At 44.4% G+C, this 15683-nt stretch overlaps 1 protein-coding gene across 1 annotated transcript; it reads left to right on the top strand.

The window, feature by feature from the left end:
- Positions 1–15329, top strand: tango6 (transport and golgi organization 6 homolog (Drosophila)). Its single transcript, XM_061077367.1, has 18 exons — positions 1–146; positions 1841–2499; positions 3040–3156; positions 4037–4175; positions 4539–4645; positions 4832–4994; positions 5548–5615; positions 5763–5875; positions 5956–6129; positions 6261–6387; positions 6600–6803; positions 7570–7713; positions 8154–8681; positions 9892–9949; positions 10070–10228; positions 13390–13541; positions 13875–13988; positions 14824–15329. Exons 1-18 carry the CDS (start codon positions 95–97, stop codon positions 14998–15000), a joined length of 3255 nt encoding a protein of 1084 aa, XP_060933350.1. The 5' UTR covers positions 1–94; the 3' UTR covers positions 15001–15329.
- The last annotated feature ends 354 nt before the right edge of the window (positions 15330–15683 follow it).

The raw sequence follows: 15683 nt of genomic DNA, 5'->3' as shown, positions 1-15683 counted from the left end.
CATCACACCCACAGTTTAACGAGGCTCGTTTAGTTGAAATATTAAATTATATATATTAAATAATAATCGCTGTAAACTCGTGTGTGATGGAGAAATGACTTCCGGGTTCCTCGCTGCGATCAGGATCCTCACGAAGCCTCTGGACGGTAAAAACTTAGAGATTGAGACATAAACTGTGAATTATGATATAAACTAAAGATTGAGACATAAACTGTGAATTATGATATAAACTAAAGATTGAATTGTTAAAAGAAACACATGAGACATATTCACACAAAGTCAAGTTACCGCTGGACACGAGTTTAACACAAGAAACAGAGTGTTTTGTTTTTATAAAGAGCTTTTAAATCAGATTTGATTTGATTTTTAAGGAAAGAAACCAGAGAAGCAGCTTCAATAACTAAACAAATCAACCTTAGATTGTTTTTAAAGTTAAATCATTTTGTCAGCAGAACATCATGAGGTTTATAGATCTTCATCACACATGTTGAGGGTCAGAGGAACGACTTCCTGTTCTCATCACATGTGGGTTTATATTACTATTATTATTATATATACTGTTGCTGCCATTATTACTATATACTGCTAGTATAATTACTATCATATATAAATATATATTATGTTATATAATATACTTCATATACTGTACTATTTTTATATAGTGTCTAACAATAACCTTACCATCATATCATCAGTACTATTACCATCATCTTGCCACTGCACCTTATCTACCTATTTATCTTGTGTTTCTGTTTTTTATTCTTTCTACCTCAATATTTTTTATTTTATTCTATTATATTTTATTGTATTCAAATATAATATCTATATTATATATATCTATATAAATATCTATCTATCTATATATCTATCTATATATCTATCCGTCTATCCGTCTATCCGTCTATCTGTCTATCTATCTATCTATCTATCTATCTATCTATCTATCTATCTATCTATCTATCTATCTTCCTATCTATCTATCTATCTGTCTGTCTGTCTGTCTGTCTGTCTGTCTGTCTGTCTGTCTGTCTGTCTGTCTGTCTGTCTGTCTGTCTGTCTGTCTGTCTGTCTGTCTGTCTGTCTGTCTGTCTGTCTGTCTGTCTATCTATCTATCTATCTATCTTCCTATCTATCTATCTATCTATCTATCTATCTATCTATCTATCTATCTATCTATCGATCTATCTATCGATCTATCTATCTATCTATCTATCTATCTATCTATCTATCTATCTATCTATCTATCTATCTATCTATCTATCTATCTATCTATCTATCTATCTATCTATCTATCTATCTATCTATCTATCTATCTATCGATCTATCTATCAGATTCATCATCTTGGTTTTCTTCAGAGTAACCGATCACGTTCAAGCTGCGTGATGTATTATTTCTATTTTGTAATTCAGCTTCCTCAAAAAACAGCTTGAACATTTGTGTGTTTTACTCCAAAGGACAAAAGACAGAAGCAAACATAAGCAACGAGGAATGAGGTGGATCTGAAACACAAACTGGAAAGTGCGATACAAATATTCACAATCTTTTATCGTGAAACCTGAACTCCAACCTGCTCTGTGTAGATGTGTGTCTGTACTGGAAAGTGCTTTGAGTCGAAATCAACACCAGAAAAGCTCGATTGAAGAATACAGACAATTTACCAATTTTATTTTGAATGAATTTGACATTTGATGCAAGTCCCTTTATGATTGTCTGTGGATTATCCTCTGAGAAATCAGTGAAGAGGTAAACAGAATCATGGTTGTTGTGGTGACAGTCACAACTTGTACAGATGTGGTCATGCACAGATAATGATGTGGTTCTCCTTGTGTGTTTGTGTAGAGGCGTCTGTGCGTGATGCTCAGTCCTCCCACCAGGAGGCGCTGCTGGCAGTGCTGCAGAACAACAGATCCCTTCTCCTGCAGCAGCTGCAGAGTGAGAGCAGCTTGGAGGAGGTGAAGAAGCTGCGTGAGGAGGTGATGTCCTCGGCCGGGTGGTTCTCCACAGATCCAGGAGACGCCACCTGGGGCTTCGTGCAGGAGTGTCTCCTCCTGCTCCTCACGCTGGCACGACACATCTCCAATGAACTCAAAGTCTTCAAGCTGAGAAGTTCCTCCGTGGCCAGGAACCCGACCCCTGAGTTTGCTCCGCCTCTTCCTCCGGATGTTCTCAGCGTCACGCAGCAGAAGACGCTCCGAGCAGCTCTGCAGTTCGTGGTGTCTCTCGGGCTCTGTCCCTACCTGGCGTCCGGCGTGGGCGTTCCCCTCAGCTGCCGCTCGGCGTTCGGAGCCATGGTGGAGAAACTGGTCCGTGGTGGGGCGGTGTCAGCGGGGGGGCGGCGCCTTCTCACCACCACCAACGTCCTGCTGCAGTTGGCGGAGCTTTCATCTCTGGCCACGCTGGTGTTCACCCAGCATCTGGGGGACGTGATGGCGGCGCTGTGCCAGCTCGGCTACCAGCCCCCCCGGGGGCAGAGGGGGGGCACCGAGGAGGAGGAGAAGGTAACACATCTGGATCTGGGGTTTGTCGTTGCTCCTTTTGGAAGGATTCTGCTTTTCAATCAATCAATCAAGTTTTATTTGTATAGCCCATATTCACAAATCACAGATTGTCTCATAGAGCTTTAACATGGTGAGACATCCTCTGTCCTTCACCCTCAGCAAGAGTCAGGACAAACTACTGAAAACCCTTTTAACAGGTGAAGACACGTAGAAACCTCAGAGAGACACATGTGAGGATCCGTCTCCCAGGACGGACACAAGTGACACAGATGTGTAGAGGAGAACATCATCAGGAGAAAGGTTTCAGCAGCAATGATGAGGGGAAACATGTTGAAGGATAACTTCAATACTATATGTGAAGCAGTCCTGCTGCATCATAGTCTCTGGTCAGCAGCAAGATCCTGATCCAGCATCAAGACCAGATCCACTATAGTCCACAGTCATTGTCCACTGGCTCCAGTTAGGATCCATCATCGGCCGCCGCCTCGGTCGTGGATTTTGATGCATCCAGTTTCTTGTTTGTCTTCTTCTCGGATGCAGGAGCTCAGTGCTGAGGAACGTGGAACCTGCAGAGCGGCTCTGAAAAGCATTCTGGGAAAAGTCTACCAGCCGATCGTCATCAAGCAGCTGCTGATCCTGCAGGGTGGAGCCAGGCAGGTGAGGAGGGATGGGGCAGCTGGAGGAAGGGTGGGGATAGTGCTCATATTAGAAGTTATTGACAGAAAAGAAGGAAATGCACCACAGGGGCAAAAACCGTGACTCGTTGCGAACTGCTTTCTATTGTGTGTGTAACTTATGTTATGAAGATGGAGATTTAGATAGATAGATAGATAGATAGATAGATAGATAGATAGATAGATAGATAGATAGATAGATAGATAGATAGATAGATAGATAGATAGATAGATAGATAGATAGATAGATAGATAGATAGATAGATAGATAGATAGATAGATAGATAGATAGATAGATAGATAGATAGATAGATAGATAGATTACTTTATTCATCCCCGAAGGGAAATTAAGTTGTCATAGCAGCCGGTATATTTGAATACAATAAAATACAATACAATAGAATAAAATTAGAAATATTGGGGTAGAAAGAATAAAAAACAGAAGCATTTCACAGAAGATTTCCTGCAGATCTTAAAAATATCAAGTCAGTGTTCATTGCAGTGTTAAAGCTCAAAGGTGAGCTCTTAATCTTAAAACCTGTCACGGACTGGAAAGTGTGTTTGAGACAAGAGACAATTTGCTTGCTGTATAATGTGACAATTCCAATATCCACAGATTTGCAATTTTATAAATCCGAAAAATCATGTTATTATTATTTATTTTTTTATTTTTATTTTTTCTCAACACATTAACTGTGATTATGCCTGCAATTGAAATGTGATGCATACTACGCTGCTCTTCTGTTTGACTCAATCATGAAATGTATGTTCAGCAACAAAAAAAGAATAAAAAAAAAAAATATTATTGTGTAACAGAGTATCGAGTGTTGTGTTGGGCTCATGTCTCGTGTGCGTCCCTCCAGTCGGGTGCAGGCAGCAGAGCAGCTCTGGGATCAGCTCCGGCCTGGCTGAGGCGTCTGTGTGGTCAGCTGCTGTCCGAGCGCCTGGTGCAGCCCAACGGGGTCCAGGCTGTGGTCAGAGCCGTCCTGGAGGGAGGGACCGGTGAGTCATCAGTTAGAACCCCCCACCCCCCACCACACACACACACACACACACACTGTGGAACCCTCGGCCCACTGAACAGATTCAGTCTGCAGCTTCATTTAAGTTCCATTCTGTGAAATCTTCAGGAAATGTTTGACTTTGATTTATTCTGACTTTTCTAAATGATTTGATCTGATTGTTTTTCCTTTCGTGCTCATGTTTGCTTGTTTATTTTAATCTCTCTGCCAAGTCTAGTAGTGAGTGGTAGAGACTAAAGTGAAGGAGCAATAGATTAGTTTGAATGAGTTGTTTATTTGGCTCCTTCTAACTCGCCTGTTTCATTGTCTTAATAGCTTGAATCAAACTGTTTCTGTCCACTAGGGGGCGAGTCAGACTGGAGGAAGTGTGACGGTGTGGCCAGGATCTTAGTGGCCTGCCCTCAACAATCCACCTCAGCAGATAGTTACTACAGACAAGTCTGTCCTCAGGTCAGCTACACACACACACACACACACACACACACACACACACACACACACACACACACACACACACACTTATCTCAGCCTGTTTACATTCCGGTGTGAATGTGAACACGTCATAGTTTTACAAATGGTACTGATGGAATTGTTCTGCCGTTAAACTCCCGTCTTGTCATCGTTGTTCCGTTGCAGATCCTCCAGCTCCTTCACTTCAAAGACAAGCTGGCGGCACAACAGTTTCAGCTTGTGGCCACCAGGGCGGCGCTCTCCATGGTGCAGGAGAAGCCCAGCTTTGCACATCAGTACCTGCTCACCCCTCTGCTGCAGCCTCTTCACCGCTGCACCACTGCTTCCAGTCAGTAAACTCACTGGGTTTTTATCCATATATGTGTTAGATGTTACATTTAGAATAGAGTTTTCCCTCCTGGGGCATCTGGAGGTGTTTCAGGTCAGATGAGAATTAACAGCCTCAGTGTGTTGTGGGTCGATTCTGAAGTTTCTCACTAAGTGAACCTCAACAGGAAGCGTTCTGATCCGGAGTCTGAAGCTCGGAGGCAGCTTGACCTCATGATCTCATCCTTCTCTGTCACAACTCAAAGTTCATGACCTCAGCTGAGGGTTGGAACATTAGGGTGTAAATAAAAATGGAAGATATTACAGCTCCCTGAAAGTGAACCCTTACCCCCTGGTGGCCGACTGTAGTATAGGTTCACCCCTCCCCACCCACCAAGAAATGATTTTGGTTAAATAATCTGCCTTTTTCAACGTTTGTGCGTTGAATTCCTATCAGGCAGAAACTGTTGTTTATATCATTCTCTCCTCGGAGGATCAGCAGATGAGCAGCAACAGGGTCAGGTCCCAGCAGGTCTGAACTGTGTGTGTTTGTGTGTGTGTGTTTGTGTTTGCAGATGAGAGTCGTGACCCTGCTGCTGTGGAGGAGTGGGAGCTGACACGTTGTGTAGAAGATGTGTACAAGGTGAGGAGGACACACAAAGGCAAACCACACAGTGAAGTCCGTTGAAGCTACAGTCACGCTCAGAGCTCTGGTCTGCAGGTGAATGTTGTGTCACTTTCCTTCGCTGTGTCGTCATTGTGTTGCTCTTGTGTCTCTTGTCTCTGTCAGATCTGGGTTGTTGGAAACAGTCCGTCAGCGTCTCTCCTCAAAGCTCTAGAGGAAGTTCTGCCCGTTGTCTTCACTCTTTACTGCTTCACCAAGCAGAACGTCTCACACCTGCGGTAACGTTTGCTAACGTGCAGTCAGCAAAACCACACCTGAAGTGTGGGGCCGATAATGATTTGTGTGTTGCGTCCCACAGCGCCCCCTGCCAGGACATCGTGTTGTGGTACCTGAGCCACACGGAGGCGTGTGAAGCCCTGTCCGCTCTGAGGCAGCTCTCAGGTCTGAAGGGACAGGAAACAGAAGCAAGCGACTTCATCTTCACGCCAGGAAGTGAGGGAGGAGCCAGGTTCGACTCCAGAGAGAACTGCAGGTGAATAAGGACAAGGCTCCGTCTTGTAGTTTTGCTGAAGCTGTTTGCAAGATATATAATGTCCCATCATCAGCTTCTTAATAGAGCTTCATGTGATGACTGTGTCCTTCTCCTCTCTGGTCGTGTGTCAGTGATGAGGACGACGCTCTGTATGAGAAGCTGTCGGGGGAGCAGTGGAGGCTGGAGTGTCTCATGCATCTGTTGGCTGAACTCAAAGACAGTGATCTACCTGGAGACTTCTTCCTGGAGCTGCTGCAGGTACACACACACACACACACACACACACACACACACACACAATCAATCTAGTGCATTACATGTTACCATTGTGGTTTTTTTGCTCATTTTTGCTGAGACTGAGAAGTTTGTTAAACTCTGGTAATTGTCTAGTTGTGGTATTTGTTGATTGTATGTTATTGGAGGAACTAAACCTCAGTTCACGTTCCCTGGTGTCCTTGCGTCTCCTGCAGGAGCTGACCAGTTGGACGGCTGCTGCTGACGAGGTGAGGACAGACGAAGAGGAGCTGGACGTGTCCTCCATGACGCTCCTGCAGGTGGAGCAGGAGGTGCTGGGTCGAGCTGCCAGACAAAGCCTGAGACTCGCTTTACTTCAGGTGCTGGCAATGATGGTTGAGTCTCTGCAGCATAGTACGCTGCTGAGAAAACCCAACCAGGTGAGTAGAAGATCACACACACACAGACACACACTCACAGACAGACACACACACAGGGAGCAGATAAATCCAATGAAAACACAAAGATTAAGTATATAAGAACAGGTTATTTGGCTACGTCCATACTAATTTTCATTTCACTTAAAGACCAGGAGTATTTAACATGTTCTATTGGCAGTTAAACCCAAACCTACTCCTCAGGAGATCTGTTCTTGTTGAGAGCTTCTTCGTCCTTAACGCACTTTCAGTGGTGGATTTGTTTAAGAATTTACATTTAAACTGAGCAGATGCTTCAGGACAAACGTCCCTGAAGTGTCTCACGTGTCCGCTCGTCCTCCTTGGGACTCCAGTCGTCTTTCTCCTGCACATTTTTAAATCGGTCTGTTCCTGTGGGAGTTCTCATGACGCTGAAAACCAAAATAACCTATTTTCTTTAGAGGGGGGGGGGGCCTGACTGGCATTTTAAGGTCAACACACTTTCCCTGTAGAGATAAAGAAATATTTGTGATAAAGTGTGGCCTCACTTCATGAGATGATGTTTTATTTTTAGATGTTTCACCTTTTCATGTCTTTATAAGGATCGAATGTTTTCTGGGAATTTCCTGAAAAGCTTTGAAAAAAATGTCTTATACTCGATTCCATTAACATTAAGCTCCAGATGTTCGTAGAATATTTCATTTATCTTAGTGCATTTAAAACATATTTATGTGCCTGAATGTCTCTGTTGTTATATTTCTCTCCCTGGGTCTGTGCTTCTGTTCTCCAGGTGGTGGACTTCATCGTGACCCTGGTCCAAAGGGCCTGTGTGGGTCTGGATCAGGTCTCTGAGTCGAGTCCTGAGAACCCGATCGAGAGTCAGACTCTGAGCATGGGGATCGGTCTGGTGGCCACTCTGCTCTCCGGACCTGAGGTAACACAACACATAAGAGGATGTTACCACAGATGTTTTTATGACAAAGAAACACAATTGAGGTTTTGTTTTATAATCTTAAATAACAAAAATTCAGAATCAGAATCAGAATTCTTTTATTTGCCAGGTATGTTTGCACACAGAGGAAATTGCCTTGGTGTCATTGGTGCACTGAACATAAAACAACAATATAAAAAACAACAATAAAAAAATACAAATAAAACTCAAGTGCTACCAAATATATAGAACGTAATTATTTTTCTGACCAATATGTCTGTGAAAGGCTCATATAGGAAGATTTTTATCATAAAATGAATCATATTTCTTCACTTTACCTCTGAGACTCTGATAATAGTATAACTAGTTAATACAGATTCATTTTTAGCACCTCCAGCTCTGACCGACTCGCACTGTCTTCTCTGTCTTCTTTATTCTTCCAGCTTGGTGCAGACGACTACTCTTCCATGTCCAGGCTGCTCTCACCTCTGGAGACACTGTCCCAGAATCACTCGGACGTGGTCGTCCAGCAGCTGGCGTCCAACCTCAGAGCCGTCATCGCCACTCACGGAGCCATCAGGCCTGAAGGTCTCACTGCTGCGGCTGCCCAGGCCTCCAGGAAACCAGAAGCAACAGTCAAGAGCAACAACGTGTCTTCTAGGAGAAAGAAGAAGATTCAAACTGAAGGAAGTGAGTCAGGTACGAGACCACGTTCGTCTCCCCGGGACAGAAATCCACCGATCAGCCCCCTCATCACACCCCCAGTGACCCCTGGTGGCTCTGCAGCTGGAAGAACTCCACGAGCCGGACGCACCAGTGTCCCATGCTCCTCCACCAAGCCCCTCTCTGATTGGCTGCTGGAGGCGTGTGACCCGGAGGTGCCAACAAAAGCCTTCGCCCTGAGGAACCTGACCCAGATGGTGCAAAGTGGGAACCCAGAGGTCGTCCAGGCCCAGGAGAAGGTGCTCGTGGTGGGTGACTTGTTTAAGAGCCTTAATTTTTTTAAATAAATCTTCTTTTAAACATTTGAGAAATATCAAGCCACACATTTTTAAACTAGGTTGAGTTAAAGGAAAGTAAATAAATGCAATGTCGAACACAAATGTTGTTTATTGAGCTAATAGTGAATCAGAAACCATTAAAAACATATATGTTAATATATAAGGTGGTGGACGCAGCCTTGGTTGAAATAACAGTTGTGTAGCCTTCACCAACTTCATGACATTGTGTTTGTGCGCATCAGGAAAGTGAAGGTTGTGTTTTTATCTGTTGGGCGACAGTGAGCAGACGTGTATAATAAACAAGGTGGACGGACGTCTCCCTCAGGGGACAAGGGTTTGACTCCAGGGACTTGTTAAGGTGGAACGGACAAGAGAGGACAAAAGCTCATCTTCTATTCTCTGTTATCACACACACACACACACACACAGACACACACACACCCGCTGTGTGCACCTCAGATAACCTTCCACATACAGCTGCACCTTTATTGATTTTCTTATTCCTCACTTTTGTGCCAGGGTTGTGTTTAGTTCCTGGATATCTGAAACTCCAGCCTGATCTTTTCAGTTCTATCAAAGCTCTTGTTTACCCCCCACCCACCCCCCCCACTCACTTGAACCCACAAATCAAAGGCCCCTGTTGGTCCCCGGGGGCCATGTTTTTTTCGATTATTCCCTTTGATAGTTGATCTTATTGTTTTTAATGAATTCAATATTGATCTGCTTTAGCTCCAGTGGAAAGATCTTTATTGATGATGTGTTTGATGTCTTATGGCAGAATATTCCTTCTGCGGTGAAACCAGACTGTAAATAGAGATGGATCCGGGTCATGGGTCATAAGCCGCCTCCTCCATGTTAGTAGATGGGACATGGACCGAACAAAAAACAGAACGTGTCAAATACATGTTTCTCAAAGATGGTTTATGTAACGTCATGTAGTTTGAATCACTCTGATGTTTGTTCGAGTGTTTCTGATAAGTTTGGTTTTAATTAGTTATTTGATGATTTCTTGATAATTATCGTTCATCTTTATAAACAGTTTGTTTTACCTGGTTTTACTAAAAGTCATTTTATCTCCGTGATCTTGGACAGTTCATATTAAGATGAGATAAAAACATTCTGTCTGTGGTTGGATCAAAGTCTTGTTTGGTGATTTAATCAGTGTTTGTTTCTTCTTCAGCTCTTTTTAGAAAACCTGGAGCACGAGGACTCGTTCATTTACCTTTCAGCCATTCAAGGTAAAGTAACGGCCGAGTCTGAACAAATGTGATGCTGACATTGATTTTTAATAATCGATCTACAGAAGCAGTGGGTTTGAATCTACTCTGGAAGGTAAACGGGGTGTGAACTGTCTTCAGGTCTGGCTGCGTTGGCGGACTCGTTTCCTGAGAGGATCCTGGAACGGCTCCTGGAGGACTTCCAGCGTGGCCCCTCCCTGCCCATGTCCGACCGGGAGCGCTCCCTGGAGACACGCCTCAAAGTGGGAGAGGTCCTGATGAGGGCGAGCAGAGCCATGGGTAAGACATGCACCCGAGTCCGACCTTTGACCTGTGGAGGTTGTCGAGTGTTTTAAAAAAACTGCCCCGATCCGACCTAAAGAACATTAATATTTGATTTTGTTTGTAGAATCTGTTTTTAAATGTGCTTGTATTATCTCACATGTGTGTGTGTCTCTGTGGTGGGCAGATATCGGCCGGCAGCCACCACACATGAAACTATAAAAGCCACAGTGCCGACTTGTTTATCAGAGCTGTGTTCAGAAGGAGCCTGTGTGTCAGGACCTGTCCCTGATAGAAAACCCTACTTGGATCTGTTCCCCGGTCTGGTTTTATCTGCCAGATTGCCATCGTACCAGCTCCCTGGGACAATCGGGGGTTTATATCCGTGCTGAGAGATTGGATAGAACTTCAGTTTGCCCCTGTGTTTGTCTGCAGCCCCCCCCCCCAGCCGGGGAAGATTTAGCTTTTGCCCGGCTGTCATGTGTAAATAGGAGGGTTTTCTTGATAGACTCGGCTGGTGGAGTAAATGTTGAATAACTTAATGTTTGGCCGAGCGGTGCTCTGCTCCCAGGTGCTGCTGACTGTACGTTCACGGCCCTGTGAGCTGCTTCAGTGTGCAGAAATGGATTTACTGGATTCACTGAAAGAAAAGAGAGAGAGAGAGCTGTGAGGTTTGGTCTGGCAGCGTTACGTCACAACCAGTAGCAACCACCTTTGTGTTGTTCACCCCACTTGGCTGCGATTGGCTGTAGTTTTCATATTGAGCCAAGATGGTGGAGACGCTGATGTGAGCTGATTCAAACCGTCAACAACTAAAAACATCTTCCTCTGTTCTTTACTGGGACCTTGTCAGGACCAGTAGACCTCATGGGGACCAGTGTCTGGTCCTATTGAGGCTAAATGTCACTTCTGAGGTTGTGTTAAGGTAAGGTATGAACTGGTCCTGGACTGGTTATGGTTAGGTATGAACTGGTCCTGGTTAAGGTTAGGTATGAACTGGTCCTGGACTAGTTAATGTTAGGTATGAACTGGTCCTGGTTAATGTTAGGTATGAACTGGTCCTGGTTAAGGTTAAGTATGAACTGGTTAAGGTTAGGTATGAACTGGTCCTGGACTTGTTAAGGTTAGGTATGAACTGGTCCTGGACTGGTTAAGGTTAGGTATGAACTGGTCCTGGACTGGTTAAGGTTAGATATGAACTGGTCCTGGACTGGTTAAGGTTAGGTATGAACTGGTCGTGGACTGGTTAAGGTTAGGTATGAACTGGTCCTGGACTGTTTAAGGTTAGGTATGAACTGGTCCTGGACTGGTTAAGGTTAGATATGAACTGGTCATGGACTGGTTAAGGTTAGGTATGAACTAGTCCTGGACTGGTTAAGGTTAGGTATGAACTGGTCCTGGACTGGTTAAGGTTAGGTATGAACTGGTCCTGGTTAAGGTTAGGAATGAACTGGTCCTAGACTGGTTAAGGTTAGGTATGAACTGGTCCTGGACTAGTTAAGGTTAGGTATGAACTGGTCCTGGACTGGTTAAGGTTAGGTATGAACTGGTCCTGGACTGGTTAAGGTTACGTATGAACTGGTCCTGGACTGGTTAAGGTTAGGTATGAACTGGTCCAGGACTAGTTAAGGTTAGGTATGAACTGGTCCTGGACTGGTTAGGGTTGAACTGGTCCTGGACTGGTTAAGGTTAGGTATGAACTGGTCCTGGACTGGTTAGGGTTGAACTGGTCCTGGACTGGTTAAGGTTAGGTATGAACTAGTCCTGGTTAAGGTTAGGTATGAACTGGTCCTGGTTAAGGTTAGATATGACCTGGTATTGGACTGGTTAAGGTTAGGTATGAACCGGTCCTGGACTGGTTAAGGTTAGACATGAACTGGTCCTGGACTGGTTAAAGTTAGGTATGAACCGGTCCTGGACTGGTTAATGTTAGGTATGAACTTGTCCTGGACTAGTTAAGGTTAGGTATGAACTGGCCCTGGTTAAGGTTAGGTATGAACTGGTCCTGGACTGGTTAAGGTTAGGTATGAACTGGTCCCAGACTGGTTAAGGTTAGGTATGAACTGGTCCTGGACTGGTTAAGGTTAGGTATGAACTGGTCCTGGTTAAGGTTAGGTATGAACTGGTCCTGGGTTGTTTAAGGTTAGGTATGAACTGGTCCTGGACTGGTTAAGGTTAGGTAGGAACTGGTCCTGGTTAAGGTTAGGTATGAACTGGTCCTGGTTAAGGTTAGGTATGAACTGGTCCTGGGTTGTTTAAGGTTAGGTATGAACTGGTCCTGGACTGGTTAAGGTTAGGTATGAACTGGTCCTGGTTAAGGTTAGGTATGAACTGGTCCTGGTTAAGGTTAGGTATGAACTGGTCCTGGTTAAGGTTAGGTATAAGTCAATGCACTAAGGCTTTTTGAGCAAACCTGTGTGTATGTGTTGTCCAGGTATTACTCTTGTTGTTGGACCATAATCTGTTAAAACAGTTTAGTTCAGGTTTACGTCAACTGGTTAAACATGTAATATTTTTACTGGAAATCGACATGGGTAAATGTAATGTCTTCTGAGGTCATGGAGACACAACTGTGTGTGTGTGTGTGTGTGTGTGTGTGTGTGTGTCAGGCTGTAAATCACCCACTCACACACACACAGGGGTCATGCAGGTCTTACTACCACCAGTCAGTCAGCTGGTTATCTTCTCTCAGCAGCAGTCGGCTCTGTGCTTTGTGTGTCTGTGTGTGTAACAGTGTCGAACACAAACAGCTTGTTGAACTGAATCTGACCGAACTCTAAGCAACAACATCATTACGGGAGATGTGGATTCAAACCCGTGTCCTGAGTGTGAAGCTGCTTCTCTGGAGACACGTCTCAGTAATCACCTCGTGCCTTTTGTTTTGTGTCTGAGAACTTTGGCTTCTCTCTCTCTGCTGATCTGAGCATCTGAGTCATTTCTCTTCCCACAGTTCAAAGAGAGTTCAACACGTTGGCTCCTTAATTATTCTACATCTCGTCTTCCTTCAAACTGTGTAAAGTTTTCTGCTGATGAACCTAACCTGAAAACATAATAAAAACTCTTCAGCTGCTAACAGACCAGTCAGTAACATTCTCCTGGAGATGTGTGAGAAACCAGTTGACATTAAACCTGATAAATAATTAAGCCTGAGAACTAACCGGGTGGTTTTCCTCCTCCAGGGGAGCTGGCGCCGCACCTGGGCCGTCCTCTGGTGGGCGTCTTCCTGCAGGGAACCAGGGATCAGGACCAGAGCGTCCGGGCCAGCTGTCTGTCCAACCTCGGGGAACTCTGCCAGAAACTGGACTACGCTCTGGGGCCACTGGCTCAGGAGGTGAGGCGGAGCAAAGGAAACTTCTATCATCAATATTTGGATCAATAGGATCCTGGTGTCGTCCTCTGAGGCTGTAATATCCCCCTTTTAATATTCATATTTATTGATTTGCTGATTTGTTTAACAGGGACACAGCACGTTATTAAAAAACACTGTTAAAGCCCCTGAGGCTATTTCTGTATTTGTGGACTGATGTGACAAACTCCTCCTACATAAGACAAGTATATAACAGTGTTACTCATTTATCTGTGTGTGTTTGTGTGTGTGTGTGTGTGTGTGTGTGTGTGTGTGTGTGTGTGTGTGTGTGTGTGTGTGTGTGTGTGTGTCGCACAGCTGAGCTTGTGTCTGACAGCTCTGATAAAGACGGAGAAGGAGGCGGAGGTGAGGAGAGCTGCTGTTCACGTTATAGCTCTGCTGCTCCGAGGCCTGAGCCACAAAACCACCCAGGTACACACTCACTCTCACAGACACACACACACTCACGTATACAAATAAAAACTCAACAACAGGTGGACAGATTTCTTATGATAATCAATACAAAAGTATCTAAAGCTGATATTGATCATAAAATGATTCCCCATCATATGACAGCTGAAGTCATGAAGACATCAGAAAATGACCTCAGGTATAGTTTTTAACAAAGTCCAGGTATCTCTGCAGGAGGATAAACTAAAATATATAAATATAACATGTAAAATATGAAGTTTATATAGATGTGGTAGTAAAGACGTCACCATGAAGTCCAGTAATGACGTCATATAGTGAAATAACACAATACAACACAACTTCTTGATGCTGGTTTGATTTCGGGCGATTAGAAGAATAAACTTCCTATAGACAAACATCCAGTGAAGCGCTGAAGCTTTGCCGGAGTGAGATGTTTCTCCTGAGCCGCTGCCACGACGACGCTCATGTGTCCAGCTGCTGGTCCCAGTCCCATCCCTGTCATTACTGGAACAGCTGGAGGAGGACGGCACCAACATCTGTATGAGGCTAATGAGTGAGAGCAGATGACAGGGAGAGACGGTGTGAGCACAAAGACACAAAGAGGTGGAGGAGGTGGAGGAGAGAACTGAGGAGGAGTCAGGGAATCAATTCATTCATCTCAAGTCATAAACTCAAACATATTTGACTTGTGTTGCTTTTTGAAAGTTAAAAAACAGTATTTAAGGATCAACTAAGGTCTTATTTGATCATCTATGATGTGAATGTGGAGAAACGGATGGAAAGTAGCAGTAAATCCTCCCTCGCTGGTTCCATAACGTCTCCTCTGTCTCTGCAGGTTCTCAGTGACGTTCTGTTGGATCTGTACCGGGCTCTGAAGTGGGTTCTGCGCTCGGACCCGGATGAGGTCACGGTGCTGCACGCTCAGCTGGCGCTGGAGGAGCTGGATGACGTGATGAGGAGCTTCATCTTCCCCGAGCAGAAGCTGGAGAAGAAGATTGTCGTCTTACCGTAGAACTGATGTTTGACCTCACGTAGGATTTTTATATTTATGTGGCGTCTCCGGTTCTGCCTCCATGTGTGAGGTGGACTTTGAGGACTTTGTGGACTTTGTGGACTTTCTGGACTTTCTGGACTTTGTGGACTTTGTGGACTTTGTGGACACAGATCATCAGGAAGACAGAGCAGCGGTGAAATCCTGCAGACACGGTGTTAACTGAGCGTCAGGAACAGTGAGTCTGCACCTTCATGTTCCACCAGAACCACCACATTAAAGCTTTGAACACGTATTCTGCTTTCTATTATTATTATTATTAGTAGTAGTGTATGTATATATATAGCGTATTGAAGACAATCATTCTTGCTCATCTTCACACCTTCAGGTATTTTCAAACGTCAACTTAACAGGACGACAGCTGAAGAGCGTTGTCGTCTCAGGGTAAATAAAAACAACTCTTTTCCAAGTAAACATCTCATTTCGGTGGCATTTCAAGTTTAAAGGGGCGGTCCCCAGATTTGACATGCCGGAGGGATTGGTCCCAGAGGGAAACCATGTGAAAGTGTGGTGGCCAGCTGTGGACGAAGTGAATCTATAAGACTTGACCTTTGCTGTGTCAACAAGGTCAAATGTTCTCCAGGAAGGTTTGAACAGAGCGATGCTCGGGGTCGACTCGGAGGAACCAGACATTCCTTCTTTTG

This window comes from Limanda limanda, chromosome 8 (assembly GCF_963576545.1).
Source record: "Limanda limanda chromosome 8, fLimLim1.1, whole genome shotgun sequence".
In the NCBI taxonomy this organism is placed as follows: Eukaryota; Metazoa; Chordata; class Actinopteri; order Pleuronectiformes; family Pleuronectidae; genus Limanda; species Limanda limanda.
Note: the sequence above shows the minus strand (reverse complement) of the source record. Positions and strands in the feature narration are given on the sequence as shown.

Coding starts and splice junctions, on each gene's coding strand:
- tango6 (XM_061077367.1), top strand. CDS start 95: ATGACTTCCGGGTTCCTCGCTGCGATCAGGATCCTCACGAAGCCTCTG. Junction 2,500..3,039: donor GCACCGAGGAGGAGGAGAAG/GTAACACATCTG, acceptor TCTCGGATGCAG/GAGCTCAGTGCTGAGGAACG. Junction 5,616..5,762: donor GTGTAGAAGATGTGTACAAG/GTGAGGAGGACA, acceptor TGTCTCTGTCAG/ATCTGGGTTGTTGGAAACAG.